At 46.0% G+C, this 27,936-nt stretch overlaps 1 protein-coding gene across 1 annotated transcript; it reads left to right on the top strand.

Annotated features, from left to right (window-relative positions):
* The first annotated feature begins 533 nt into the window (after positions 1 to 533).
* Positions 534 to 27,695, top strand: LOC117051560 (synaptophysin-like protein 1). The gene is made up of 5 exons (XM_033158079.1): positions 534 to 677; positions 21,982 to 22,100; positions 23,478 to 23,685; positions 25,629 to 25,814; positions 27,312 to 27,695. The coding sequence occupies exons 1-5, from the start codon at positions 609 to 611 to the stop codon at positions 27,441 to 27,443; spliced, it is 714 nt and encodes a 237-aa protein (XP_033013970.1). The 5' UTR covers positions 534 to 608; the 3' UTR covers positions 27,444 to 27,695.
* Positions 27,696 to 27,936: the final 241 nt, after the last annotated feature.

The raw sequence follows: 27,936 nt of genomic DNA, 5'->3' as shown, positions 1-27,936 counted from the left end.
ACAATCCATTCATTTAATCTGCCAGTCCACTCTGGTAGGAACCTTGTCGTATTTCCAACTTGGGCAAGCAGCAGCACCTGTTGGATTCCTACCGCGCGGTTGCAAAAACAAATCTAAACAAAACAAAAACGAGGAAGGAAGCGCGGAAGGGGAGCCAGCCGGCAACAGAGAGCCGCCGCCGCCGCATCAGCATCAGGGAAGTCAAGCCGGCCATAGAACAGCTTTTCCCGTCCGACGGCTGCGCTCCAGGTCGAGGGCAAAAGCAGCTCTCCAGCGGAGATTAAGATGGCAACCTGGGGCTGGCGCGCGCGCGGGGCTCGCCCCGAAGAGGCGGGCTGGGGCAGCCACGCCCCTCCCCTGGGGCGGCCGGGACTGCGCTCTCGCCGCGGGGCGCTCTCGGGGCGGGGCGCACGCAGCGTCGGGCTGAGCCCAGCCTGGAGCGAGTGAGTCAGGTAGGAGGGTGGCGGGCTGTGAACGCCCCCTCTGCTCCGCTCCTCCCCTCTCGGTGGAAGAGAGAGAGAGAGAGAGTTAGAGTGAGTGGGAGAGAGAGAGAGAGAGAGAGAGAGACCGAGCCACTTCCCCGCCGCCTCTCTTTTCCCGCACAGAAAATGTCCGGGCTGCAGATCAACTTGGGACCCGTGAAGGAGCCGCTGGGCTTCATCAAAGTCCTCGAGTGGGTGAGTCCTCGACGGCAGGGGGATCGGAGAGCGGGGCTGGGCCAGTGGCCGCAGAGGGGTAACGGGTTTTTTTGGGCGGGGGGGGGGGGGTTGATCACCGCGTTTCCTGGCAGGATCTGCCCTTCCCACCCCCAAACCCCTGGGCAGGTATTGGTTGCGAGCCCTGTTTGGCTCTCCCGCTGGAATTCCTTCCTGCATTCTCTCCCTGCCGCCCCTTCATAAACACAGGCGTGGCCTCCGGCCTGTACTTTTCGAAGCTCGCTTAGATTTGCAGGGGACTCATGTATTTCCAGCCCACCCCGCTCCAGGGATCTATTCTGAGCCGTTTCTAAACACACACACACACACGCACACCCTTGCATAGTTGGTGCAGGGCGGGGACGTCTGTTGTGTTCTATTTCCAAACAAACCATGTGGTTCAGAGTGGGGATCTGGTCATGGGAGGGCTGTGGGGTGGGGAGCGAGAGATCACGCATAAACTCACGCAGGCAGGTTAATGGATCTGTCGTCTTCCGGCTCTCAGCCGCTTGTGCAAAACCTGGACTCGTCCTTCCGTGCGTCACGTTGGAAGGAGCAGCAGCATGTGTGCCAAAAGTGACCTGTAGTTTTATGCCCTGCAACGTAATAAACTTTTAGCGTGGTTGCAGCCGGTAAACTTCATGGTGTGGATCCAGTCTCTTTAGATCAGTAGACCGTGGAGTAGGAACCGGCCCACTCTCATAATGCAGACTGAGGATTATTCTTGCTCAAAGGAGTTTTTACTTTGGGGGCAAAAGGGAACCCAATGCCTGTACTCGAGGCTGGTCTCTATCAAGTCACTTCAAGGGAGTGCCATGCAGGAGCTTAGCATATCCTTGCTGGGAATCCTGGAGAGCCGCTGTCAGTCAGAGGAGACCACCCTGAGCTATCAGTTAAAAGGCAGTTTTCCATGTTCCTATAAGTAGGAAGGAACAGGTTGTGGCCTGAGATGTTTTGGCAGTGACCACCCCCTGCATTCCCATGCTGGGGAGGTTACAGCATGTGAGCCTCCATAAGCAGTGTTAAAAACTGAGATATGAAAGCTAAGAGCTAAATGGCACCTTAAATCTAGGTTATGGGCACAACAGCGGAATGTCTAGGTGCGCTTTTTATATAACGAAGAATACAAAGCTGAAAATGAGTGAACTGCACCTAAAATAATTATGATCATTTCCCACATGGTCTAGTCCGGGGGTCAGCAACCTGCGGCTCCGGAGCCGCATGCGGCTCTTTTACACAGCTGCCGCGGCTCCGGGGCGGATACGCCCGCCCACTTCTCCAGCTGGCAGCGACCGCCCTCCAGCTGGCCGGCGGCCCACCCTCCGGAGGCTGAGGGCGCTGCTCAGGGGCGTACCCAGGATCACCTGGCCTTGAACAGTGGGGCAGCGGGGCTCGGAGGCGGTGGGGACGCAGTAGAGGTGGCGCAGCTCAGCTGAGGGCTCTGGCGGGGAGCGCGCCTGAGGCGCGCACGCTCCTTCGGGAAGAGATGGAGCTGGGCGAGCGGGAGGGGGAACTTTGAAGACCCCGCCTCTGCCTCCGAAGCAGGCACCCATGGGAGAGGCCGCCCCCCGAGCCTGCCTGGGGGGACCAATCCTGCCCAGCTCCGGGAGTCTTCCTAGCGTGGGAGGCGGCCTTGGGGCGGACAGGGGAGCTCCGGGGTCGGCGGGTATGTGGGACCCCGCGGCATCCAGAGGCAGCTGGGAGGCGGGACGGGATGGGGGCAGGAAGGGGGCCTTCAGACGCGTCCTGCACGGGCACTGGAGGCCAGGACTCCTCGGCTGGGTCGTGGGACCGCGGGGGAGGGCTGGCCGCGGCTCCTCTCAGAAGGCTGCTGGCTGCTGCGTCGAGGCGACGACGAGGTAGGCAGCTGCGGGCTGGGCCAGGGGCTGGTGGGCGAGGGGGGAAGAAATGGTCGAGGAAGCGGCGCCTGTTTCCCTGCCGCTGCCTCCTTCGCTCCTGGTTCCGCTCGCAGCCTCAGACCGCGCTCTCGCGGGCGCGCGTCTCTCTCCGCCCCAGAGCAAGGCCGGGACGTTTTGCAGTTTTTCCTCTGTCCTGAGTGTGTGTTAGGGGAGCCTTGACAAAGCACCTGTTGGCATGGAAGAGAGGAGTCCTAACTTGGATCTGTGTTCATGTGCAAAATCTATCGCCATTGTCATTAAGGGGGCAGGGAACTCCCCTAAAAAGGTTTGAACACTACGAACTACTACAGCCACCTGTATGCAAGTCAGCACAAACATCACAGGCTTCTCTGGTGCAATTCTGTGCTTTATTTAGCAAGAGAGGAGGTTGGAAGAGGTGAACATAGCCTCTGGTCTGGAATGTTAAGGGTAAAAGACACTAAGATTATTGTAAAAGCCAGCAGTCTTCAATTAGACATGGGACAAACATTTAACACAAGTGTGCAGTTCAGGACTCATTTTTTAAAAACAACAACAACAAATCAAATATTTGTATGCTGTTGCAACCCACCTTGGATCAGGCTGTGACCTGGTAGTGGTCCCCAGGGTGGATAAAAATGAATGATTTAAAAAAAAAAAAAAAGTTGGATTTTTTTATTTAAATCAGATTTTTTTAAATTTAAATCGGATTTTTTTTTTTTAAAAAATGCAGTGTTATATTTGTTTTAAGTGTCGCAATGGTTTTGCGGCTCCCAGTTTTTTTTCCCCCTTCGGAAACGGGTCCAAGTGGCTCTTTTGGTCTTAAAGGTTGCAGACCCCTGGTCTAGTCCTTCCCCTGCCCACCCCGCTAATATTCTTAAGAGGGTCTCTTCTCCACAGAGCCCAGGGCTTGCCGATTAGAAGGTCGGCGGTTTGAATCCCCGCGACAGGGTGAGCTCCCGTAGCGTGGTCCCTGCTCCTGCCAACCTAGCAGTTCGAGTCTAGGAGTCTTGGTAGACCATAAACTTGACATGAGTCAACAGTGTGATGCAGCAGCTAAAAAAGCCAATGCAATTCTGGGCTGCATCAATAGGAGTATAGCGTCTAGATCAAGGGAAGTAATAGTACCACTGTATTCCGCTCTGGTCAGACCTCACCTGGAATACTGTGTCCAGTTCTGGGCACCACAGTTCAAGAAGGATACTGACAAGCTGGAACGTGTCCAGAAGAGGGCAACCAAAATGGTCAAAGGCCTGGAAACGATGCCTTATGAGGAACGGCTTAGGGAGCTGGGTATGTTTAGCCTGGAGAAGAGAAGGTTAAGGGGTGATATTATAGCCATGTTCAAATATATAAAAGGATGTCATATAGAGGAGGGAGAAAGGTTGTTTTCTGCTGCTCCAGAGAAGCGGACACGGGGCAATGGATTCAAACTACAAGAAAGAAGATTCCACCTAAACATTAGGAAGAACTTCCTGACAGTAAGAGCTGTTTGACAGTGGAATTTGCTGCCAAGGAGTGTGGTGGAGTCTCCTTCTTTGGAGGTCTTTAAGCGGAGGCTTGACAGCCATCTGTCAGGAATGCTTTGATGGTGTTTCCTGCTTGGCAGGGGGTTGGACTGGATGACCCTTGTGGTCTCTTCCAACTCTATGATTCTATGAAAGCACGTCAAAGTGCAAGTAGATAAATAGGTACTGCTCCGGCGGGAAGGTAAACGGAGTTTCTGTGTGCTGCTCTGGTTTGCCAGAAGTGGCTTAGTCATGCTGGCCACATGACTCGGAAGCTGTACGCCTGCTCCCTTGGCCAGTAAAGCGAGATGAGCGCCGCAATCCCAGAGTCGTTTGCAACTGGACTAATGGTCAGGGGTCTCTTTACCTTTTTCTCCAGTCCTCAGAGAGTAGCTGGAAGTGGGGAGGCAGAAAAAGGTCCTCCTTTCCTTCCCCTCTGCAGTTTTAATCTGAAAACTTAGGCACAGTACTGCGCCCAGAGCTCAGAAATGGTTTGTGTTAATGAAATTCCATGTCGCAAAATGTGTCTAGAACAGTGGGGCAAACTCCGCAAGGGTTTCTGGAATACAGTGTTACCTTGGTTGTTGAACTTAATCTGTTCCGGGAGTCCGTTCGACTCCCAAAATGGTTCGAAAACCAAGGCATGGCTTCTGATTGGCTGCAGAAGCTTCCTGCACTCAATCGGAAGTCGCGTTGGACGTTTGGCTCCCGAAAAACGTTCACAAACTGCAACACTCACTTCCAGGTTTGCGGCGTTCAGGAGACGACTTGTTTGGGAGCCAAGCCGTTCGAGAACCAAGGTACCATTGTACCTTCCTCTCACCAAGACTGGGGAAGAAGTAATCTACACATTAAGGAAAGTGCACACAGTACTGTATCTATATAGGGTTCTATATAGGGTTTTCTCCACAACAGTTATTTCACCTGTATTCTGACAGGTACAGACTTGCAGAATGTAGGTGTGGAGGGCATGCTTGAATGCTTCTCCATGTGAAAATCAATACTCATTTGTGCATAGGAAACAATCGTGTCAGTAAAAAGGCTGGTCTGCAACTCGTCTTCCTGACATACCATGGCTTTTCATGGTTGAAGTTTTGTTTTTAGACCCAAGGGAGTATGCAATCGTTCAGTTTCTCCTCCTTGCATTTTGAGTGGTGCAGGATTGCATAAATGATGCCGCTGGCTATTTTGAGCATTTATTTATTTTCAAACATATGAAAAGCACTCCTGGTCTGGCACATGAAAGTGTGCATAAATATACATATACATATAAATATACATATACATATAAACATAATATAATATAAATATAAATATACATTAAATAAATTTAAAAAGAAAGTGAAGAAGTGTGCATGCACATGAAAGCTCGTACCAAGAACAAACTTAGTTGGTCTCTAAGGTGCTACTGGAAAGAATTTGTTATGTTATTTTGTTTTGACTATGGCAGACCAACACGGCTACCTACCTGTAACTTTAAAAAGAAAGATAGAGAAAGAAACCCCCAAATCACAAAGCAGCCCCCCAAACCTCTTAGCCATCTAACTTGGCAAAGTTTTTGTGGCTTGGGCCGGTTCACTGTCCCACAGACGCCGTGGTGGGCGCACCCATGCGCAGATGCTATTTCCGGCACTCCTTCCAGCATGGAGGAGGCAATTGCGCAGCTTCCTGCAGCCAATTGGGTAGCTGGCCAGCGTCGTGGAAGGCAGTCTGCTACACACCGGTTTAGTGCAGCGCACAGGAGCCGATTGAGTGGGCGGCGGGGGTCCATGGGCTGGTTAAACGACCCCCCATGGGCTGCTTGTGGTCCATGGGCCATAGGTTGCCGACCCCTGTCCTTGGCAAACCCAACATCTGGAATTTGCACAGTGCCTCTATCCTTTCCTTTTTATTTGGAGATGTAGGAGTTGGAATAACTTTTGACACTAAGGGGGGGGGGGGTTAAATAGTTTTTCATAGCAGTTTTTTCAGCAGGAACTCACAGGAACTCCATTCCAGCACCTCTCAGGTGGGCGCCATTGCCATTAAAGGACAACAAGGGAAGTGTTCATGGTGAGCTCCGGCACCTCTTTTTTCTAGAAAAATAGCACTGATTTTTCATGACATTGATTATTGGCATTCCCAGGCATTCCCAAAGTTGTTAGATAGATTGTGATCCCTTTTGGGTTGCAGCACAAAGCAGGAGACAAAGGTTATGAGTCTCTAGCTACTGTGGGCAGTTCCTTAAGCCTGGCAACGGCTGGCATTTTTATATCTGAGGTTTAAATTAGTAGGCGTGCCTCGTTTACATGTGGTCTTAAGCCAAACCATGGCTTAAGCATGAATGAGTGAGTGGACAGGTCAAGAGGAAAAATCACAGCCACTTTTGCTCCCCCAGTCCAGCTGCTGCTGCTGCAGGATCCAGAGCTAAGTGTTGCATCTGAGCCTCATAGCTCATGGTTTGTCTCACTCCAAACAAAGTATGAACTGTAGCCAAGGTTTGTTCTTGGGTTACTGCTGATGGTTTGTCTGGGGCAGACAAGTCACAAGCCAGGGTTTGGATGTAACACTATGCCAAACTATGGCTTAGCTGCAGCAGCCCACAGGATTGGAGGAGGAGAAAAGTGGCTGTGATTTTTCTCTTGGCTTGCTCATTCATGCTCAGCCATAGTTTGGGTTGAGCGTTGCCTGCAAACTGGGGCAAACACACAAAAATACAAACCTTAACGGCAGGGGTCAGCAAACTTTTTCAGCAGTGGGCCGGACCACTGTCCTTCAGACCTTGTGAGGGGCTGGACTATATTTTTTTTGGGGGGGGGGGGAATGAACAAATTCCTATGCCCCACAAATACCCCAGAGATGCATTGTAAATAAAAGGACACATTCTATTCATGTAAAAACACACTGATTCCTGGACCGTCCGTGGGCCGGCTTTAGAAGGCAATTGGGCTGGATCTGGCCCCTGTGCTGTAGTTTGCCTACCCATGCCTTAAGGCATTAGGGCTGCAATGATATGCTCAGCCTGGGAATGGACTCAAGTGAACCCAACGGGATATTCTTCTCAGTAAATATGTATAGGATTGTGTTGTAAGACGTGTAGTTAAGCTTACAAAATTCATAAATATGCTCCTACTTTCACTTATTATTTGATCTAGTAAATCCACTTTATAATAATAATAATAATAATAATAATAATAATAATAATAATAATAATATTCAAAATCAGGGATGTGGGCTGGAGACACATTTTTAAATATATTTTTTTGGTTCTTTAGCTGCATTGCAGTTATACCTATTCCACTTCTCCTGCAAGTTGCTCAAAGAAGTATTACCAGTGTTGATCTCAAGCCTTGGGTGTCATGGGCCCAGTCCTGTGGAACCCCCTGCCACTAGAGAATCAGGGGGCGCCTTCTGTGCCAGCTTTTAAACACCTGCAGGCCATTAAGATGACATCCCTCACAAGGGTCTATTGATGCTTGTGTTTTAGATATTCATTTTCGCTTTTAACCTGTTGTTAAATTTTAATGATGTTTTTGTTTGGTTTTATGTTTTTACATTGCTGTAAACCACTGTTTAGGGAAGCTTTTAATGTGTGATATTTTAATGTATTTGATTTTTGTTGGAAGCCGCCCAGAGTGGCTGGGGAAATCCAGCCAGATGGGCGGGGTACAAATAATAATAATAATAATAATAATAATAATAATAATAATAATAATAATAATTAATTTGTACCTCAGCCACTCTGGGCGGCTTCCAACAAATATTAAAATACATTAAAATATCACAGATTTAAAACTTCCCTAAACAGGGCTGCCTTCAAGTATTTTCTGAATGTCAGGTAGCTGTTTATCTCCTTGACCTCTGATGGGAGGGCGTTCCACAGGGCAGGCACCACTACCGAGAAGGCCCTCTGCCTGGTTCCCTGTAGCTTTGCTTCTCGCAGTGAGGTAACCACCAGAAGGCCTTCGGCGCTGGATCTCAGTGTCCGGGCTGAACGATGGGGGGTGGAGACTCTCCTTCAGGTATACAGGACCGAGGCAGTTTAGGGGTTTAAAGGTCAGCACCAATACTTTGAATTGTGCTCAGAAACATTATCCATTTAAATTTTGCTTGGATGAAGCACCCAATCTATACCCCATTCATTTCTAATATATTGAATCATGGTTCCTGATATGAGTGTACAGTGGACGCTCGGATTGCGAAAGCGATCCGTGCGGGAGGCGTGTTCGTCCGTAACTCACAGCGTCGTGTCTGCACACGCGTGCGTTGCAAGTTGGCTCTTCTGCGCTAGAGTGCGAAGCACAATTTAGTCCTTCTGCGCATGTGTGAGCACTGAAACCCAGAAGTAACCCGTTCTGGGACTTCTGGGTTTGGCGTGGTGCGCAACCCTAAAACACACAACCTGAAACAGCCGTAATGACTGTACATTATTGATGTGTTCTGCAACGGTGTAAGCTTAACTCTCTCAAATGTATGTTCATGTACTGTACCAATTTATTAAAATTGATATAAAAAAATACTTTGCAAAAAAATGACCTGGGGGAAAAATAATATTAAAAAGGGAATAAAGTTTTAGTTTCAAATAGGGCTGTAATGAGAGTATGAAGTATACCTTTGCTAGAAAGTACTTTCAGTTTCAGTCTCATGTGGGATGAGGTTGAATTATTCATGTCCTATGGAAATGCACAAGAGTGTTTGCACAGTGAGGTGGCGGGGGAGGCAGATCTAGATCTACTCATAGATCTGAGTGATTTTGCAATAGTTTAGTCTAGGTTGCTGACTCCCAGTTGTTTAAGGACAGCACCTCCAAAGATTTTCTCTCTTACCAGTTAGCGGCTGGTTAGAAACCCTGATCTTTTTATAGGTAGGGATGGCGGATAAATTTGATTCAGTTTGCATTTAAAGGCAAACATACCTAAATCACACCTTTATGAAACAGTACGAGAACTGAAATTCTCCAAGCATTGCAGTGCAGTACTCTAACCAAGTGATGTATACAAAAATGCTTAGACTGGGATAAAGTGTACATGGAAATGCATATACCTTTCAGGAACGGATTAAGTTTGTAAACCGAGGTAGCACTGTATTAGCAAAATTAACATACAAAAACACATCACATTAGCAGATATTGCTTTGCAAAAATGCGCGTGTTAAGCAAAATTGCATACGAAAACGTGTATATTAGGAGAAATTTACACTAAAAATGCTGCTGCATTTTTACGAGGACTTAAAGAAAAAAAAGAGCACAAGCTGGAAATGCGAAGAATTGAAGACTGGAAAAAAAGATCCATCCCTAGTTGCAAATTGGTTATAGATTTGTCCTTGCATATGCAAACTATTTCGGTTCAGCAGGCAGTTGGCTTTGCCCTGAGCTGCCATTTTGCCTCTGCCTCCACCCACCCTTGTTAGTATTTTGCACCTGACTCCAGCTGGCAGACCTGAGGGATCTAGCACAAAAACAACGTAGCTCCCATGAGCCTAAAGGCCGCCCACCCGTCTTGTGGATAATTGGAGCTGAAGTCAGATGTTGGGAAGTGAAGTGTGTTGTACGCTGCAATCCAGTTGCTTTTAATTTGGTTGGACCGCAGACACCTTGCTCCTCTTGTGAGCCCTTGATAGAGGGTTGCGAGGCAGGGGACGGGGAGAAGCCAGAGGGTATTTGAAACTCTTTACGGATGTGCATTGTGCAGCCTGTTGATGAAGCCTGGACATTTATTTCTGGCACAGATGTGGCCCAATGGGCTATCAGCTGTGACAGCCTGTCTGGAGTAGCCAAGGGTGCCCTCCTAGTCGAGAAGGCAGGGCCACCCCTACCGTTAGGTAGAGTGAGGGAGCTGCCTCAGGCAACAGATGTGGAGAGCATTGGCAAGTTGTTGAGGATGGCTGCATACCCTCCAAATGTCCAGATTTTCCAGGAACAGTCCCGGAATTACGAAAGCCATCCCAGCTTCTGATTGATCCCGGATTGCCCTTATTTCCCCTGCCGGTGCTGCCACTGCCGAGCTCAGGAGGAGGATGAGCCAGCGTTTGTCCTGAGTGCCGATGGCTGCGAAGGAGCATCCCGTGGCCTTTCTGTGGCCTTTCTCTCCATGGCTGCTGCTGGCCTCCTCCCTTGGGCAGTTTGTAGCAGTTGCTGGAGAGCGGGCCAGGAGGAGGTCAAGGGAGGGTTGTGAGGGGAGTAAGAAATGACCCTATTTTCATCTGAGGAATGTTGGAGGGCATGCAGCTGTGCCTTCCACATGGCCTGCCCTATACAGTACCTCTTAATCTAGCCTGCCTCATTGCAAGTGCTGAACTAAGATTCAGCTGCCAGCCCAGTCAGCTCCTGTTCATGAAATGTAGGGAGCGTGCCGTCTTAGCCTTTTCCACAGACAGCAAATTGTCTTGCGCCAGCTCTGGTGCAAAAATATCCCAAGTACCCTGAGAGATCAAGAGAGATGGTAGCAATCAGAAAGGGGGAGGCAACAACAATTTTCAAGCTGCAACTTGTTTGTTTTAATTGCACGAATTCTTTGATACATGCTTAGGATAGGCAGAACGAAATGTTGAATTAATGGGTTCCCCCCCCCTCCTTCGTTTCAATGAAAGTCGCCCACCCCATATCCTGTTTCCCCTCTCTGGTTGTTGGAGCAATGCCGGCGGCAGGTTTATTCCAAAATCCTCGTCTTTCCTTTTCAAAGACTTATGGGGTATGCCGGAACATTAGAGCGTACAAGATGCTTTAAGTGCCTGGAAATGTAACATACAAACAAATTAATTCTTCCAGATGTGCAGATTGGGGCGTTTGAGGTCAACATCTGGTAAAACCGGCAAGAACTTTATTAAGAAGAGGACAGCATAAATAGAAAGGAATGAGACTGTTACTAGGTTAGAGGATTATTGGGGTGTTTCTGGTTGAATCATTGGCATGCATGGAAGGGCCAACATTCCCTCAATTTAAATTACGAGTTCCCAAGCTCCTCCGGCCCCACAGTGACCACTTGAAAATTGCTGCGGGCCTTGGTTGGACTGCTTAATAATGTTTCTGCCTGTTATAACATTTGTAAAGGGCTGTGCCTAGATGCTGAATAACTTTTTAATTGTATTTTTATTGCTTCTCTTATTTCTCATGCTGTATTACAATTTGAATTCCATAGAATTAATTGTATAAAACATTCCTTTGGCTGATTAACATTCTGCAGCCTTTTAAATGTGTCTGGGAAGGGTTTGTGTGTTATCATTTTGCTGTTCTGTTTTAGCTTTTGTGCGTGTGGAAAGAAACAGAATGGTTGCGTCTAAGCAGCTTGTCTTTTTTTTTTTTTTTAAAAAATAGCCTGACGTGTGCTTTGTATGTCCGGTGGTGTAAGTTCGCAAGCAATATTAGCAGCTGCAAAATGGACTCTTAACACGTCTCCCGAGACTCTCCTCTTGATCGTTCTGAAGATGCCACACCCAGGAAAGCAAAGAGAATCAGGGAATCTCATCTCCCAACTTTCATTTGCTGTTTGTGTGGTCTGAACTTCAGGACAGACGGCAGCATGGATACCTACATGTTCTTCCCCCCCAAGGAATTACAGTGCTGGGGAATTAAAAGTCTCCTTTCTGCAGCATAGTAGCATTTTGTGTTCAACTTTTCTGGAAGAGCTGTAGCCAAGGGAGCACCCTATTGCCGAAAGCATCTAAAACGGCCTTCGCCAACCTGGCGCCCTCTGCATAATTTGACATGCAATGCCTGTCGCTGATGGAGAGAGGCAGGGCTCTTCCAGGCAACTTACTTATTGAGCGTTCTTCCGAATTTTGCTTGCACAAAGCTTACATGGCGGTTACAAAACGTCTGGTGTTGCTCCGATTTGTTTGCCAGGCAGTTGTATGGCAGTGAGAATTCCTTGTATTTTGTTTGCAGGGTGTTTACATAGAGTGATCATCTAGTCCAACCTGAATTTGCAGCTGTCCTGTTTGGGGATTGAACCTGCAACCTTGGCGTTATCAGCACCACGCTCTAACACGCCTCCCTATTAATCATTTATCCCACACTTCTCAGTGCATTCTACCCTTACTTTCTAAACTGGAAAAAGTACAGGTTGTTGTTGTTGATGATGATGATGATTTGTTGCACAACGGACCAGCACTTTAATTGACTTTGGAAGCCTAAGGTTCTGGTATACGCTAGAATCTTTCCTGCAAAAAAACTGACAGTCTGGAGGTGCCCATAGTCCTAAACATCTGGAGGGCACCAGGTTGATGAAGGCTGATCAAAAATAATGTAGACCTCTGAGAAATTCAGCATGTTTCCCATAACTATAAAGGTGTAGGCCAGGCTTCCTCAACCTCAGCCCTCCAGATGCTTTTTGGCCTACAACTCCCATGATCCCTAGCTAGCAGGACCAGTGGTCAGGGATGATGGGAATTGTAGTCTCAAAACATCTGGAGGCCCAAGGTTGAGGAAGCCTGGTGTAGGCAAAAATATTTATGCTGGTGTTTTGAAAAGGGGATTCTTGACTATAGGAATCCAAAGTGCTTCCTGCCCCTGCCCCCCATTCTGCCTGAGACTCCTGTTTCTCCACAAGTAGCCATTTTGAGGTTTAAGCTTCATGATGAGGTAACTATTTTGTTAGAACAGGAGGTGGCCATGATAGAGGAACCGGAAACTGGATATTCTCAGTTAAGAACAATTTCCTGCAGGATAGGAAATGTACTGTTTAATGCTTTGTGTTGGAAACTGTATGATCTTGGTGTTTTAATTTGTTTTATGGGGTCTTTGACCATACAATAAAATTGGTATTTTATTTGCAAGGGTGTGTACACACCATGCGTTCAAAACACATCGCCAAAGAACGCTGGGAACTCTAGCTTGTTAAGTGTGCTGGGAATTGTAGCTCCACGAGAGGTAAATCACACTTTGCATAATTTTTGTGGGGCGTATGCTTTAAATATATCGTGTGTACACAGCTTAGGAGACACGGTGAATAAGACGGTTGCAAGAGTTCCTTCCAGGTGTCATTGGAGAACAGTTAACAGATAGAGCAGACAGATTCCTCAAGGCTTCTCTCTCTCTCAAATGAAAGCTGACATTCTTGGAATTCCATGCAGAATTTCGAGCATACCAAAAAGAGGAATGGAAACAGTCCCAATTATATCAGGTGTAGGGACTGAATCAGCTTTGAGTTCTGAGTGAAGGGTTTCAGGCACCAGAGTAAGAGTCACACCATTGGTGGGGGTACCATTTGGTAGCAGGGACATGGGCTCTTTGGGGCCGAGGGGTCTTGTCTCCCCCAGTATCTCTTGGGAGGGGCCCTGGACCCCTTCAGTGCATGGACGTAGTCAGGATTTTTGTTAGTGGGGGGCAGGCCTTTTGTTGGGGGGGCAGAACCTCCGTTAGCTATTGATTTTTATTGATTGGGGGGGCATCTGCCCTCCCTTGCCCCCCCCTTCGCTATGCCCCTGCCTCAGTGTTGTGGGGGCAAGGAGACTGAGCGCATTGCCAAGCATGGCACGGCTTGAATGACTGGCTCCTCCTGAGTGCGAAAGAGGAGGAGCTGCCGGCCATTGAAGCCGTGCTAGGCCTCCTCATGACAATGCTCAGTCGTTAAAATTCTTGAGGATTTAAACAAATTCTTAAGCTGATCGTATGGTGTGGAGGTACACAAAAACTCCACTTAGTCCCAAGACAAAAGCACTAATAGGAATACATGTGCAGATGGGAGCTAGGGTAAAATTTACAAGATCAGAACTAAATTTACCAGGTGAGGCCTGCAGTAAATTGCGAAGTGTTCCTGTCCAGGATACTGTACAGTGGACACTCGGGTTGACAACGTGATCCGTGCGGGAGGCATGTTTGCAACCTGCAGCGTTCGCAACCTGCAGTGCCGCTTCTGCGCACGTGCGGGTTGTAATTTGGAGCTTTTGCGCATGCGCAAGCACTGAAACCCGGAAGTAACCCATTCCGTTACTTCTGGGTTCGGCGCGTGCGCAACCCGAAAAAACGTAACCTGCAGCGTTCACAACATGAGGTATGACTGTATTGCATTCTCATCCCCCCCTTGTTTTCTGTCATCATCCACGTCCAACATTAGCCTGTGTTCTTTGCCCACTGAAAATGCTCGGTCTTCACTGTGTTGCTGTGGGGCTTCCTTTCCCCTGTTAGGTTTCCCACCCGCCTGGAAATAGTTTTACATCTACAAACCTTGGGTTTCTCTCCCAGGCCTGTTTGATGTTGCTCTCTTGTGTATGAATGGTACAGTCAAATCTTGGTTGTCGAATGTAATCCGTTCCGGAAGACCGTTCAACTTAATGTTGGACAACCGAGGCGCGGCTTCCAATCGGTTGCAAGAGCTTCTTGCACTCAAGCAAAAGCCATGTTGGACTTTCGGGTTCTGAAAAACGTTCAAAAACCAGAGCATTTACTTCTGGGTTTTTGGCGTTCAGGAGCCAAAATGTACGATAACAGAGGCGTTTGGGAAACGAGGTTTGACTGTACCATTTTGGCTGCAAGGATGAGCAGTGGGAGAGTTGGAATTCACTATGGGTACACCAGGGCTGGGGAATCTGTGACTCTGTAGATGTTGCTTGACACCCAAGTCCCATCATCCTTGTCCATATAGGTCATGCTGACTGGGGCTAATGGGTCTTGGAGTCTAGTAACATTCTAGATGGCCACAGGTTGAACAACCCCTGGTATACAGGTGATACTCAAACAATTAGAATATTGTGGAAAAGTTCATTTATTTCAGGAATTCAACTTAAAAGGTGAAACTAACATATGAGATACTCATGACATGCAAAGCGAGAGATGTCAAGCCTTTATTTGTCATAATTGTGATGATTGTGGCGTACAGCTGATGAAAACCCTAAATTCACAATCTCAGAAAATTAGAATATTAAATGAAATCATCAAAACAAGGATTGCAAATAGAACAATAGTGGACCTCTGAAAAGTAGAAGCGTGCATATGTACTCAGTACTTGGTTTGGGCCCCTTTTGCATCAATTACTGCTGCAATGCGGCGTGGCATGGATGCTATCAGCCTGTGGCACTGCTGAGGTGTTATGGAAGACCAGGATGCTTCAATAGCGGCCTTCAGCTCTTCTGCATTGCTCGGTCTCATATCTCTCATCTTTCTCTTGACAATGCCCCATAGATTCTCTATGGGGTTCAGGTCAGGCGAGTTTGCTGGCCAATAAAGCACAGTAATCCCATGGGCATTGAACCAGGTTTTGGTACTTTTGGCAGTGTGGGCAGGTGCCAAGTCCTGCTGGAAAATGAAGTCAGCACCCCCATAAAGCTCATCGCGGAAGGAAGCATGAAATGCTCCAAAATCTCCTGGTGGACGGCTGCGTTGACGCTGGACTTAATAAAGCACAGTGGACCAACACCAGCCGCTGACATGGCTCCCCAAATCAACACAGACTGTGGAAACTTCACACTGGACTTCAAGCATCTGGCATTGTGTGCCTCCCCATTCTTCCTCCAGACTCTGGGTCATTGGTTTCCAAATGAGATGCAAAAGTTGCTCTCATCAGAAAAGAGGACTGAGCAACAGACCAGTTCTTTTTTTGTTTAGCCCAGGTAAGACGCTTCTGACATTGTTTCTTGTTCAGGAGTGGTTTGACAAGAAGAATACGACATTTGAAGCCCATCTCCAGGATCCGTCTGTGTGTGGTGGCTCTGGATGCACTAACTCCAGCCTCAGCCCACGCCTTGTGAAAGTCCCCAACACGTTTGAATGGTCCTTTCCTGACAATCCTCTCCAGGCTGCGGTCATCCCTGCTGCTTGTGCACCTTTTTCATCCACATTTTCCCCTTCCGCATAACGTTCCATTAATGTGATTTGATACAGCACTTTGGGAACATCCAACTTCTTCCGCAATTACCTTTTGAGGCTTTCCCTCCTTATGGAGGGTCTCAGTGATGGTTTTCTGCACAGCTGTCAGGTCAGCAGCCCTCCCCATGATTGTGATTCCTACTGACCCAGACTGGGAGACCATTTAAAGGCTCAGGAACCCTTTGCAGGTGTTATGGATTGAGTAGCTACAGCACCTTTTCACAGTATTCTAATTTTCTGAGATTGTGAATTTGGGATTTCATCAGCTGTACGCCACAACCACCGCACAATTGCACTCATTTCACACGCTAGCAAGGTTATGCTTAAAATTCTACAAGGCAGGCTTAAGCAGTATGTGGACCGAGAACTCCCAGAAGTGCAAGCTGGATTTCGAAGGGGCAGAGGAACCAGAGACCAAATTGCAAACATGCGCTGGATTATGGAGAAAGCTAGAGAGTTCCAGAAAAACATCTACTTCTGCTTCATTGACTACGCAAAAGCATTTGACTGTGTCGACCACAGCAAACTATGGCAAGTTCTTAAAGAAATGGGAGTGCCGGATCACCTCATTTGTCTCCTGAGAAATCTCTATGTGGGACAAGAAGCTACAGTTAGAACTGGATATGGAACAACTGATTGGTTCAAAATTGGGAAAGGAGTACGACAAGGCTGTATATTGTCTCCCTGCTTATTTAACTTATATGCAGAATTCATCATGCGAAAGGCTGGACTGGATGAATCCCAAACCGGAATTAAGATAGCCGGAAAAAATATCAACAACCTCAGATATGCTGATGATACTACCCTGATGGCAGAAAGTGAGGAGGAATTAAAGAACCTTTTAATGAGGGTGAAAGAGGAGAGCGCTAAATATGGTCTGAAGCTCAACATCAAAAAAACTAAGATCATGGCCACTGGTCCCATCACCTCCTGGCAAATAGAAGGGGAAGAAATGGAGGCAGTGAGAGATTTCACTTTCTTGGGTTCCATGATCACTGCAGATGGTGACAGCAGTCACGAAATTAGAAGACGCCTGCTTCTTGGGAGAAAAGCAATGACAAACCTAGACAACATCTTAAAAAGCAAAGACATCACCTTGCCGACAAAGGTCCGTATAGTTAAAGCTATGGTTTTCCCAGTAGTAATGTATGGAAGTGAGAGCTGGACCATAAAGAAGGCTGATCGCCGAAGAATTGATGCTTTTGAATTATGGTGCTGGAGGAGACTCTTGAGAGTCCCATGGACTGCAAGAAGATCAAACCTATCCATTCTCAAAGAAATCAGCCCTGAGTGCTCACTAGAAGGACAGATCCTGAAGTTGAGGCTCCAGTACTTTGGCCACCTCATGAGAAGAGAAGACTCCCTAGAAAAGACCCTGATGTTGGGAAAGATGGAGGGCACAAGGAGAAGGGGACGACAGAGGATGAGATGGTTGGACAGTGTTCTCGAAGCTAGTAACATGAGTTTGGCCAAACTGCGGGAGGCAGTGAAGGATAGGCGTGCCTGGCGTGCTCTGGTCCATGGGGTCACGAAGAGTCGGACACGACTGAACGACTGAACAACAACAACAACGCCACAATCATCACAATTATGACAAATAAAGGCTTGACATCTCTCGCTTTGCATGTCATGAGTATCTCATATGTTAGTTTCACCTTTTAAGTTGAACTCCTGAAATAAATGAACTTTTCCACGATACTTTAATTTTTTGAGTATCACCTGTAAATGATGGGAGTACCAAAAATTTCCTGCTTATTAGAATGCTGAACATAAAGGCAACATGTAAGTAGCAACATTTGGGGCACCAAACATGAAATAAGCAAGGCAGTACTGATCTGGCCAATTTAATTTGCTGCCTGCGTTGCTGGATCTGGGCTCTGCAAACATAGGCTGTCATTTTTGTTTCTCTGTTGTTTTTGATATAGGCTAGGCTGGTGGTGTTCTTCATAAATGCCATTTCCATGCTTCTAGTAATACTACTGACATTGGGTAATAAAACTATTGTGTTGAGGAGGAAGTATATAGAGACATCGGGAAATGAATTGACTCTTTCTCTGCTGCCTGCATAAAAAGTGAGGTATGGGGCAATATACCACCCCAGGGCCGGAAATGGTTGCAAGGCAGTTCCATTGAACCTGGTCTATTGAATCCACAGTTTCCCCAGGGCATAAAGTGCATTCTGATGACTGCCAGTTAAGATTTCAAAACAGAACCCCCCCCTTTTTTGCAAAAGATTTATACAATGAATTCAGCCTTTTTCAACGAACCCCCCAACCCCCCCTGAAAATAGCTTATTTTCAAACTAGCATGTGGCTGATAGCAATCAGCCGATCTGGTCCATTGCTTCCTATTCCAAGTGACACTGAATATTTACACAAATCACGATGCATGGGAAAAACAGGTTTTTTGCCATTGCTTGCTCTTGTGATTTGTTGCCCCATGCAGGAGAGAGCTGAGCTGACCGAGTTAACAGCTGGTGATATATCAGGATGTTCAACCAGATATAGCCCAGCCTTAACTTCAAGGGTTTCAGGAAGGAGTCTTTGCCTCGACATGCCAGGGACTGTCCAATAAAAGTGGCATTGGACAGGTCAAGTAGAGATGGGCATTGCAGATAAGACACAACTTTATATGCAATATTACTCATAACTCAGATAAGACCTATTGAAATTAATGGGCATATTGAACACAGGGACATTATTTTCAGTAGGTCTGTTCTGTGACTAGAACTTGGTTGAATACAAGCTACCATCTTTAGATAAAACACCACCTTCAGATAAAAGCCAAATGGAATTAAGAGCTCTTTCCTGAATGACAACTCAGGAGTTGCTTGAACCTCATGTGACAAGGTGCTCCACAATTTGGGTGCCACCACTGAGAAGGCCCTGATGACCATACTTTCAGTGTATGTGGGATACAGAGAAGGTTCAGTCACTAGCACTTAGGGAGTTGGTAGACTGATGCAGGAGAAGGTGGTCCATTAGGTATGGACCCAAGCCACTTAGGGCTTAAAAGGTATTTCCTAACATTTTAAAATTGTGCCTAGAAACTTATAGCTAGAGGAGCTACTGCAAGATCAGTGTAATATGAGTGGGTGCCCACTTACATACTTGCTGCTGCATTCTGGGATCAATGGAAGTTCCCAAAGTAACTTCATAGTTAGTCCCGTGCATATTGTGTTGCTATAAGGTAGTCTAGACCGGCCTTTCTCAACCTTGGTTCCCCAGTTGTTGTTGTTGTTGTTTTTGGACAAAACAAACTTTATTTCCAAACTCATGTCAATTACAAGTCATCAGATAAAATTCCAAACAATCTCATAATCAACAGAAAAGAAAATTAACCTCCTATTCTTATATCCTAATCTCCCCCCTCCCCCCCTCTGCTTCCCCTCCCCAAGTGTGATTTAGTACCTGAATTCCATTTCTCATTACTTTTCCAGTTGCTTTATTACAATAAATAAATAAATCTATTTTATTTCAATATGTTTCTTGTCATTTTTCCATGCACTTTTCGCTTCCCTTATTACCACAGTTTTAATTCGGGGCAGTACTTTCCCATATATTCTATAAGCCCTTCCCATTCTTTAGTTAACTCTTGATTTGAGCGACCCCTAATAATAGCAGTCAATTTGGCCATTTCCACAAATTCTACCAATTTACATCTCTACTCTATTATGGTCGGGGTCTTATCACCTTTCCAGTTTTTTGCGATCAGCAGTCTTGCTGCCGCCGTAGCGTATAGTAGAATATTTTTCTTATTCTTTGGAATATTATCCGGTATTAACCCTAACAGAAATAAATCTGGTTTTTTGGGAAGTCATTTTCAATATTTTCTTTAGGTGGTCATAAACTTCATTCCAGAAGGATTTTAACATCTTGCATTCCCACCATACGTGCAGGAAAGTACCGATCTCCCCTTTGCACCTCCAGCATATGTTCAATTGTTTTCTATACATCTTAGATAATTTGACTGGGGTAATGTACCAGCGGTAAAACATTTTTATCATGTTTTCCTTTATCGCGGAGCACGCAGTGAAATTTATTTCAGTTGTCCATAGTTTTTCCCATTTCTCTAGTTCTATTGTTTGGTCTAATTCTTTTGCCCACGTTATCATCACCTCTTTTGTTATTTCATCTTTCAGTTCCCACTCCAGTAAAAGGTTATATACCCTAGATATTACCTTTTTCTTTGGCTGAATCAATTCCGTTTGTAATTTTGATAGACCTAGTTCAAACCCTTTACTTTTTTTCATCCCTGAATCTTTGTGCCAACTGATGATATTGTAGCCACGTGGTGCATACATTCTTAATTTCCTCATACGATCTTAGCTTAATTTGATTCTCCTCCATTGTTGTTAAATCTTGGTAGGTGGGCCAATTCCTCTCGGTGTTCAGTTTCTTTATAGCTACTGCTTCAATGGGCGACATCCATTTTGGTACTTTAGGTTCGAGCAGCCACTTGGTTCCTCAGTTGTTGTTGGACTACAACACCCATTATCCCTGACCACTGGTCTTTCTAGCTAGGGATGATGGGAGTTGTAGTTCAACAACAGGTGGAGGAGACCCAGGGTTGGGAAAAGCTCTGTAAGTTGTGTGTTAAATAAACTGGTGAAGAAGGACAGTTCACCAAAGCAAGTCAGTGTGTATGCTGAGATTATGCTGAAGCACAGAAAGGCGACTCTTGTGTAACAACCTAGGACTACAAAATTTGCAGTTTATACAACGAGAGCTGACATTTCTAGGAGGCTAATTACCACACTTCTGTGGTGCAGCTGGGTCAACCCAGTTGGCACAGTTCATGTGAAATCTGTGTGGCACAATATATATGTCTCTCTGCAAGCAGGATTATGGCAGGCTCAGGGGCTCTCAAATGAGAAAGGAGCTTGGATTTCTGCAAGGTGAGACCTTTCTTTCAAACTGGTGGGTTGTAGAGGCGAAGAGAGGTTCCTTGGGGGTCCCATCCTTTTTCATTCTAGTGCCACTAGTCCACCAGGCCACACTCATATCTTACAAGTATGTTGCTTCCTTTCCCCAAAGCCTAGGAGCTGTTGTTTGTGAATGGTGTGGAGTAAACTACAGTTCCCAGGATTCTTTGGGAGAAGCCATGCCTGTTAATGTGGTATCCATGTGCTTTGAATGCAGGGTATGGATATAACCCCAATCTCTTTCATGGTTAGCCTTCAAATTCTCGAATCCGTGAATTTGGTGTTGCAGACCCAGAAGATTAGCCTCTTTATTTAAACAACAACAAGCTGTCAAGACCTTTCTCTTCTCAGAAGCCCTTTTATGAGTAAGATATTGTCTTAATGCCAGCTGCTTTTCCATCGGCCCCGTTAACAATGTTTCATTGTTTCATTGCTCTTGTTTTATTGGTCCTTTCTGGACTTTTTATCTTTCAACCAGCAATTGAGAACACTATTTGCTATAAATTTGTCAAATAAAAGTGTTAAGATTCTTGAAACGGTAGTAGAATGCGTTGTACCATTTCAGACTGCACGTGGGGAATCATCTTTCTGAATTCTTAAAAAATAATTTTTTTTAAAAAAATTAACCTCCCTTCAAGTCGATAGCGTGAATATTAGAGTCTGGAATGGGTTGGTGCCTTTCTTTCTGATCAGCCAGAAGAATCTCTTGTAGTTTTTAAGATAAAATAAATCTGAGGAGTATTAAGAATTGTCTCCCCCTGCTTGCAGTACACACTATTGCCTCAAGAGTCTGTCTACCTTAGTTGGGTAATCTGCAGCCCTGCAGATGTTGCTGAACTCTAACTCCCATCAGAATTATCATTTAGAATTATCTACAACTTTAGGTGCCTTATAAATTAACAGTCACAACACTTATCATTACAGTGATAATCAGGCAGGAGGGTGGCAAAGCTTCTTGAGCCCAATGGCATCACAGAGAGGCAGTGGCTCCCAACTGTATGGAGAGGAACAAACAGGCTCCCAGAAGGTCCACAATTCAAGATCACCCATTACTGATCACCCTGTCAGAGCATAGGAAATTTTTATGATGTAAAAGGGCCGCCAGACAGCATGCATTTCCCTCCTCCATGGTGTACGTGCCTATGCGCCTGAAAACTGCACTAACGTGTACATTTGCTTTTGTCTTGGTCCTTCGCAGATTTTTGCCATCTTTGCGTTTGCCACCTGTGGAGGTTACAGTGGAAAAACCTCTCTTAACCTCACCTGCGGCAATGGCACAAACGCTTCTCTTCAAGCCAACTTTGCGTACCCTTTCAGGTAAGAGCATCTATGCCTTTGAGGATCGCTGCCACTTGTGGCTCAGAGAGAGAGGCCCTTCTAATTGTCCATGCAACAAACACGTCTCTCCCCAAAGAGCTGCCTTAGACCTGGGGAATATCGTGTGTGTGGACAGGAATGGCTGATTCCAGGTTTGAGGAGGCTGTGGGCAAAGTGCCTTTCAAAGCTGGGGCCCCTTCTCCTGCTATTGAGACCTTCAGGACATACTTCGTTGTGAGAGGCAATGCCAGCCTCATTGCTGAGCAGAATGAGGTGGCTTGTGGGGTTTTGTGCCTCAGGAGCCAAAATAACGTGACTGGCTTTGGGCAATGGGGCGGGGAAGCTGGCTCCATTTGCTGCTCTTCCTCAGGCAGCAGAATACCTTTGGCTGACCTTGATGGGAGACCACAGCAGTTCTTACAGCAGTGCAGCAACGACAGCTGGGTCTGGCTGCCATTTCAGTTTCCCACAATCCCCCAGGGTTGCGCCATCTTGGGAAAGTAAAATGGCAGTGATTATTCTGGTATCTGATGTTGCTTGGAGCTCTGGGTCAGGGAAAAAAAAATGTTTGAAGGAGAGGTCCCAATCCAGCAGCAAGGTGGGCCCTGAGGACAAGGGAGGTTGAGTAACCATCACACAACATTTTAGACCACATAACATTGTTCCTGAGCACCCGCATCTCTGGTTAATATGTGTTTAGTACTTTATTGGCCTGCAGCCTTACGTTTGTTTCTTTGAAGTGTATGGTATTGTTTTGACAGCTGTAATCCTTTTCCTTTTTACGTGTTTTAACATTATTAAATTAATTTAAAAAACCCAACATTAGCTACAACAGATGCTCTTATACTTTTTTTGGGGGGGGGGGGAACTAAGGCTGCAGTCCTATGGCAGAGCCTTATAATGAATTGGTGCCTCCCTCCCACCCCTGTTTACCTTAATATTAGTTTGGCCACCTACCCACAAAGTGAAGCAAGGCTCTTTGCTACCTATGCAACCTCCCCCTTCCTGCCTTCCTCTGAGAAATGCCAAGGGGGGGTCTTCTTCAGAGTGAGAGCTTCTGGGCAAGATGGTTTTAAACTTAGGAGTTTTTAAAGTTACTATGATTTTCAAAGTTGATGGAAAGTATCTGAAGAAGCGTGCATGCACACGAAAGCTCATACCAAGAACAAACTTAGTTGGTCTCTAAGGTGCTACTGGAAAGAATTTTTTATTTTATTTTGGAAAGAACCATTGTCACCTACGAAGTGCAGGCTGAAATGCTGCATAGGGATTGGTTTTTGCATTTCCCCCTGTTTGGTTGGGAATCTTGCGAGTGGAAAAATGAGCTTCAGCATTTTTTTTTCTCTCTCTCTCCCTTTTAACTGCCCGGAACTCAAGGTTGCACCAGTCTTCGTTCGACAATCCTTCAAGCCTGCAGTGTTCGAGAGTCTGGAACATGACTTACTACCTGGTGGGAGACTTCTCCTCTCCTGCTCAATTCTATGTCACTTTTGCAGTCTTCGTGTTCCTGTACTGCATGGCTGCCCTGGTGCTCTACGTGGGTTTCTTGCACTTGTATCGGGGCACTGGTAAACTCCCCATGCTTGTAAGTTGGCAACGCCTTGCTTCCCCATAATTTATAGGACTCAGTAAGGATATGTGTGATGCCTATCAGTTGGGTATTGAGTCTACTTGATTTGTGTGTTCCATGCTCCAAGAGAGAGCTGTAAATGGGCTGCTAAATCTGGAACCAGTGCACTTAAAAAAAAATATGTTTGGGGGTACTCTCGTTTTGGCTCAAGAAAACCACAATTTTATAGTTCAAATCGGGGAAAGCAAATACAGTAAATGGACAAAAGTACAAAGATTCACAAAATTTTTAGGGGTATGTATACCCCTGCCCCCCAGAAAAAAGCACTGTCTGGAACAATCCAAATACCACCACAACAAAAAAAAAATTTAAATTGGTGATTCCTATTCTTAATACCATTGCATTCAGATGGTCACTTTTTATGGACCGTTTTTGTTAGTAGTAGATGGTGGTGGAACCGGCAACCCTCAAAGGTGGTTGGACTCCATCTCCCATCAGCCCCAGTCAACATAGCTGATGGTCAGGGACGATGGGAGTTGTAGTTCAGCAACATTTGGAGGGTCAAAAGTGCCTCGCCCCTGCTTTAGTGGGAAGGCATGGGGTTCTGCGCAGCTTTGGGGAGTGTTCTGTGTACTTCTTGGTTACTAACCGTGGATATTTTACCAAACGAAACACTTTTAAATCCTTATTTTAAAAAGTGTTAGGGAGTGGATTGTTTTGGAAGATAGGAATTCTCTTTAAAACCCTAGAAATCTCTCAGATGTTAACTTTCGATTAAATTAAAGCTATATTAATACAAAACACATGGGCATTTTGTACATTTTTATACGCCTTTCCTGGGTGTGAAGCATCCAGGGCCCATACCTGACCTCTGGATGTATTTGAGAGGTTACCCTTGAAGCTGGGTGTACTCCAGATGTTCTAACTATGATGCAATGATTCTTTCTTCCTGTTCTCCTTGCCGCTGGGATTGCAGGAGCTCTGGTGAGTGTGGCATTCCTTTCACATGTTGAGTTGCATTCTGAACACCAAGACAGGGCCCACCTCGGCTTACCAACCTTCTTCTTTATGGGGCTTCTTAAACACAGAAACATTAAGGCCCATCCCTCAGTGGCAAGGCAGGTGCTCAACATGTGCGAGGTCCAAGCTGCAGTCTTAAAACCTCTCCAGTTAAAGGGAGCAATGGGAAAGGGCCTTAGTGCATTGGTAAGGCATCAGCTTCGCATGCAGAAGGCCCCAAATTCCATACTTGGCATTTCCACATAGGGCTGCAAGCAATCCACATGTTCAGCTGCTGTGTCACTGAGCAATAATAAAGGTGTATGTGTGGATCAGTCCTGGGTAGCCCTTAGTAGCGACCTGGTTTGGTGACCAGTTGTGTGCATTGTCCACCATCCCCTCCAGAACAGACAGCTAACAACTTTTTTTAAAAAAACAAACAAAACCCAGAAGCTTATAGGGACAGAACTACTTAAAATGTATAGAAATTTATGTACTATAGCAGCAAGAATGCTACTTGCCCCAAAGTGGAAAGAAGCAGGTGTCCCAGTAAAGGAAGAATGGATACAAAAACTTATGGAATATGCAGAAATGGCGAAACTTACTGGAAGAATTAAGAAATCAAGATAGCAAACTTTTTTATATATAAAAGAATGGAAATGGTTTATTGAACATTTATAGATAAATGCAAACAGATAGAAACATTAGCAGGATTATTGCAATAACCTGGCAGTTTCATAAGAATATATATCTAAAGCAGATGATTAAATGAATCCAAATTAAAAGATATTTTTAAAAATAAATTTAAGGAACCGCAGAAAGAGGGAGAAGGAAGTCAAACTTGGAAATGTTAAATTGACTGTAAAACCAATGAAACATATAAACTTGAATAGTATAAATAAAAACTTTTAAAGAAAAGAACAGACTGCTAAGGGTGCCTGTCTTTTCTCCTGATGCAGGACTTTGTTATCACACTGGTCGTCTCTTTCCTGTGGCTGGTGAGCACATCAGCCTGGGCAAAGGCCCTCACAGACATCAAAACATCCACCGGACAAAGCTTACTCGAACTTCAACCTTGCGTGAACACCAAAAGTCTATGTCAATTTAATGACATCAGAAGCTTGGGTTCCTTGAATGTCTCTGTGGTATGTATGCATTACCAGATGCTGGGGCTACAAGCATCTAGAGATAGCTACCATCCTCATGTTTTCTTTCTTTGAGAGTTTTCTCAGGAGACAGAATACTGGTCTAGTTCGGGGATAGCTAACATGGCGCCCTCCTGATGTTGTTGGGCTATGGCTTCCATCACCCTTGACCGTTGGCCATGCTGGCTGGGACCACTGGGCCTTGTGGTCCCATGAGCATCTTTAGGGCATCACATAAGCTGTCCCTGGTCTTGAGGAACCAGGAAGGCAATTGTGCATCACATAATTTCTTAAGAGCATGTAGAAGGACCATAGCTCAGTGGTAGAGCATCTGCTTTAGGTGCGGAAGGTCGCAGGTTTAGTCCTTGGCATCTCGACCTTTTGGCTAAGACTAGAGTGTAGGCTGGCTCTTCTCTGAATTCAACATTCACTAACTGGGCTTTGACCTTGACCTACCACTCGTGCATCCTGGAAGGATTTGCCTGCCTTATTATAGGCTTCTTCCTGTTGCCGCCTGCTGAAAACACTTCTGTGCACACCCAAATCCCTCAGGGGCGATATATGCTGCCGTACTTCCTGTAGATTGACTTGGAATCAAACATCCTCTAATAAAAAAATATTAATCCCAGTGCATCAATTTGGACTCATACACAGCTCTTCAGAGCAAGATGCGTTGGGACCAATCACTTTTCATATTCCGAACTTCTGTGACTCTGTTTTTTTAGGGTTTTGAGGTCTTGATGACGATAGCTTTGAAGTTGGAGGGGGTTCTCATTTAACACGATACAGTAAATTGCTTTTCCTTGACACTCTGGGTCAAACGGCATAGTCTGCTCATTCACAGAAATATTTTCCCTTGAAGGTAAAAAAGAAAAAGAAACCAGCTGCAGGAAGCTGCAGTTTCAATCGGAAGTATCTGGGTAGATTGGGTGCTTCCCCCTTGTTTCTGTGAATCGTACAATTTTTCTTATCAAGAGCACCTTTACTTCTTCCCCTGCAGGACAGAAAGCTCAAGGGAGACGTAATTTTTTTAAAGTAAGAAAACTGGCCCAGGAGGAAAGAGATAATTGCGTCCTGCCCTGAGGCAAACACCCAGTCTGGATAGCAACTTCCTGCAGCTCTTTGCGGTTAAAACAACATTCCTCATTCCTTGGGGGAAATGTTTTAGTCTGACCTTGAGCGGTTAACAACTAAAACAGGGACAACCAATGTGGCGCCCTCCATAGGTTGTAGGACTGTAGCTCCCATCAGCCCCAGCCAGCATGGCCCAGTGGTCAGGGATCATGGGAATTGTCCTCATGGGAGTGACGGGGAGGAAGGGACCAGAGCAGCTCTGTTCCGTGATTGTTCTGGGATTCTAACACTGCATTATTTTCTCCACGGAATTCATGTTGGAAATGCTAATTGTGGGATGCAGCTGGTAGGATCAGGCAGGTGCCTGAAAGTTCCTTCTTAGGCCAAAATCTCCCATCTCTTTTCTCCTTTTCTTGCTCCTAGGTCATTGGTTTCCTCAACCTGATCCTCTGGGCAGGGAACGCTTGGTTTGTCTACAAGGAAACCAACTTGCATAACCCTCCGGCTGCCGCTCCTCCGACCCCAGGCAACCCCCCACCTCATTCAGGGATGTAAGGAGCAGGGAGAGCCATCCGCTGTGGGGCACAACCTCTTGCTGGCAGGATGGTCATGGCAGCAGGTTGTTGTTGTTTTGTAAACCCCCCTCCTGATAAGGCAATTGATGTGTGAAAAATGGATGGGTTTCTTTTTGTTGTTGTTGTTGTTGTTCTAAAACTTCTGTCTAAGAGGAAAGAATGGAGATCTCTGCTCAGCCCCGTGTGCATCCAAACAGATCGTGCTACTGTACTGAAGCTTATTCTGTGCATTGAAAATAAGGACACAAGTTTCTTGATTTAAAGCCTAGGAGAGTTTAGCTGTACAGCTTTCCAAGGGCTGTGTTTCCAGCTGGTGCAGGTCAGCACACGCTGTGTGCACTGAGTTGCGCTGCTCAGTGTAAGCTGCAGCCTGATCCTGTATATGTTTACTCAGAAGACAGTCCTGTTGAGATCAGTGGGGCTTACTTCCAGGCAAGTATGCTTAGGATTGCAGCCTTGGTCTCACCCAAGCG

This window comes from Lacerta agilis, chromosome 8, assembly GCF_009819535.1.
Source record: "Lacerta agilis isolate rLacAgi1 chromosome 8, rLacAgi1.pri, whole genome shotgun sequence".
Lineage (NCBI taxonomy): Eukaryota > Metazoa > Chordata > Lepidosauria > Squamata > Lacertidae > Lacerta > Lacerta agilis.
Note: the sequence above shows the minus strand (reverse complement) of the source record. Positions and strands in the feature narration are given on the sequence as shown.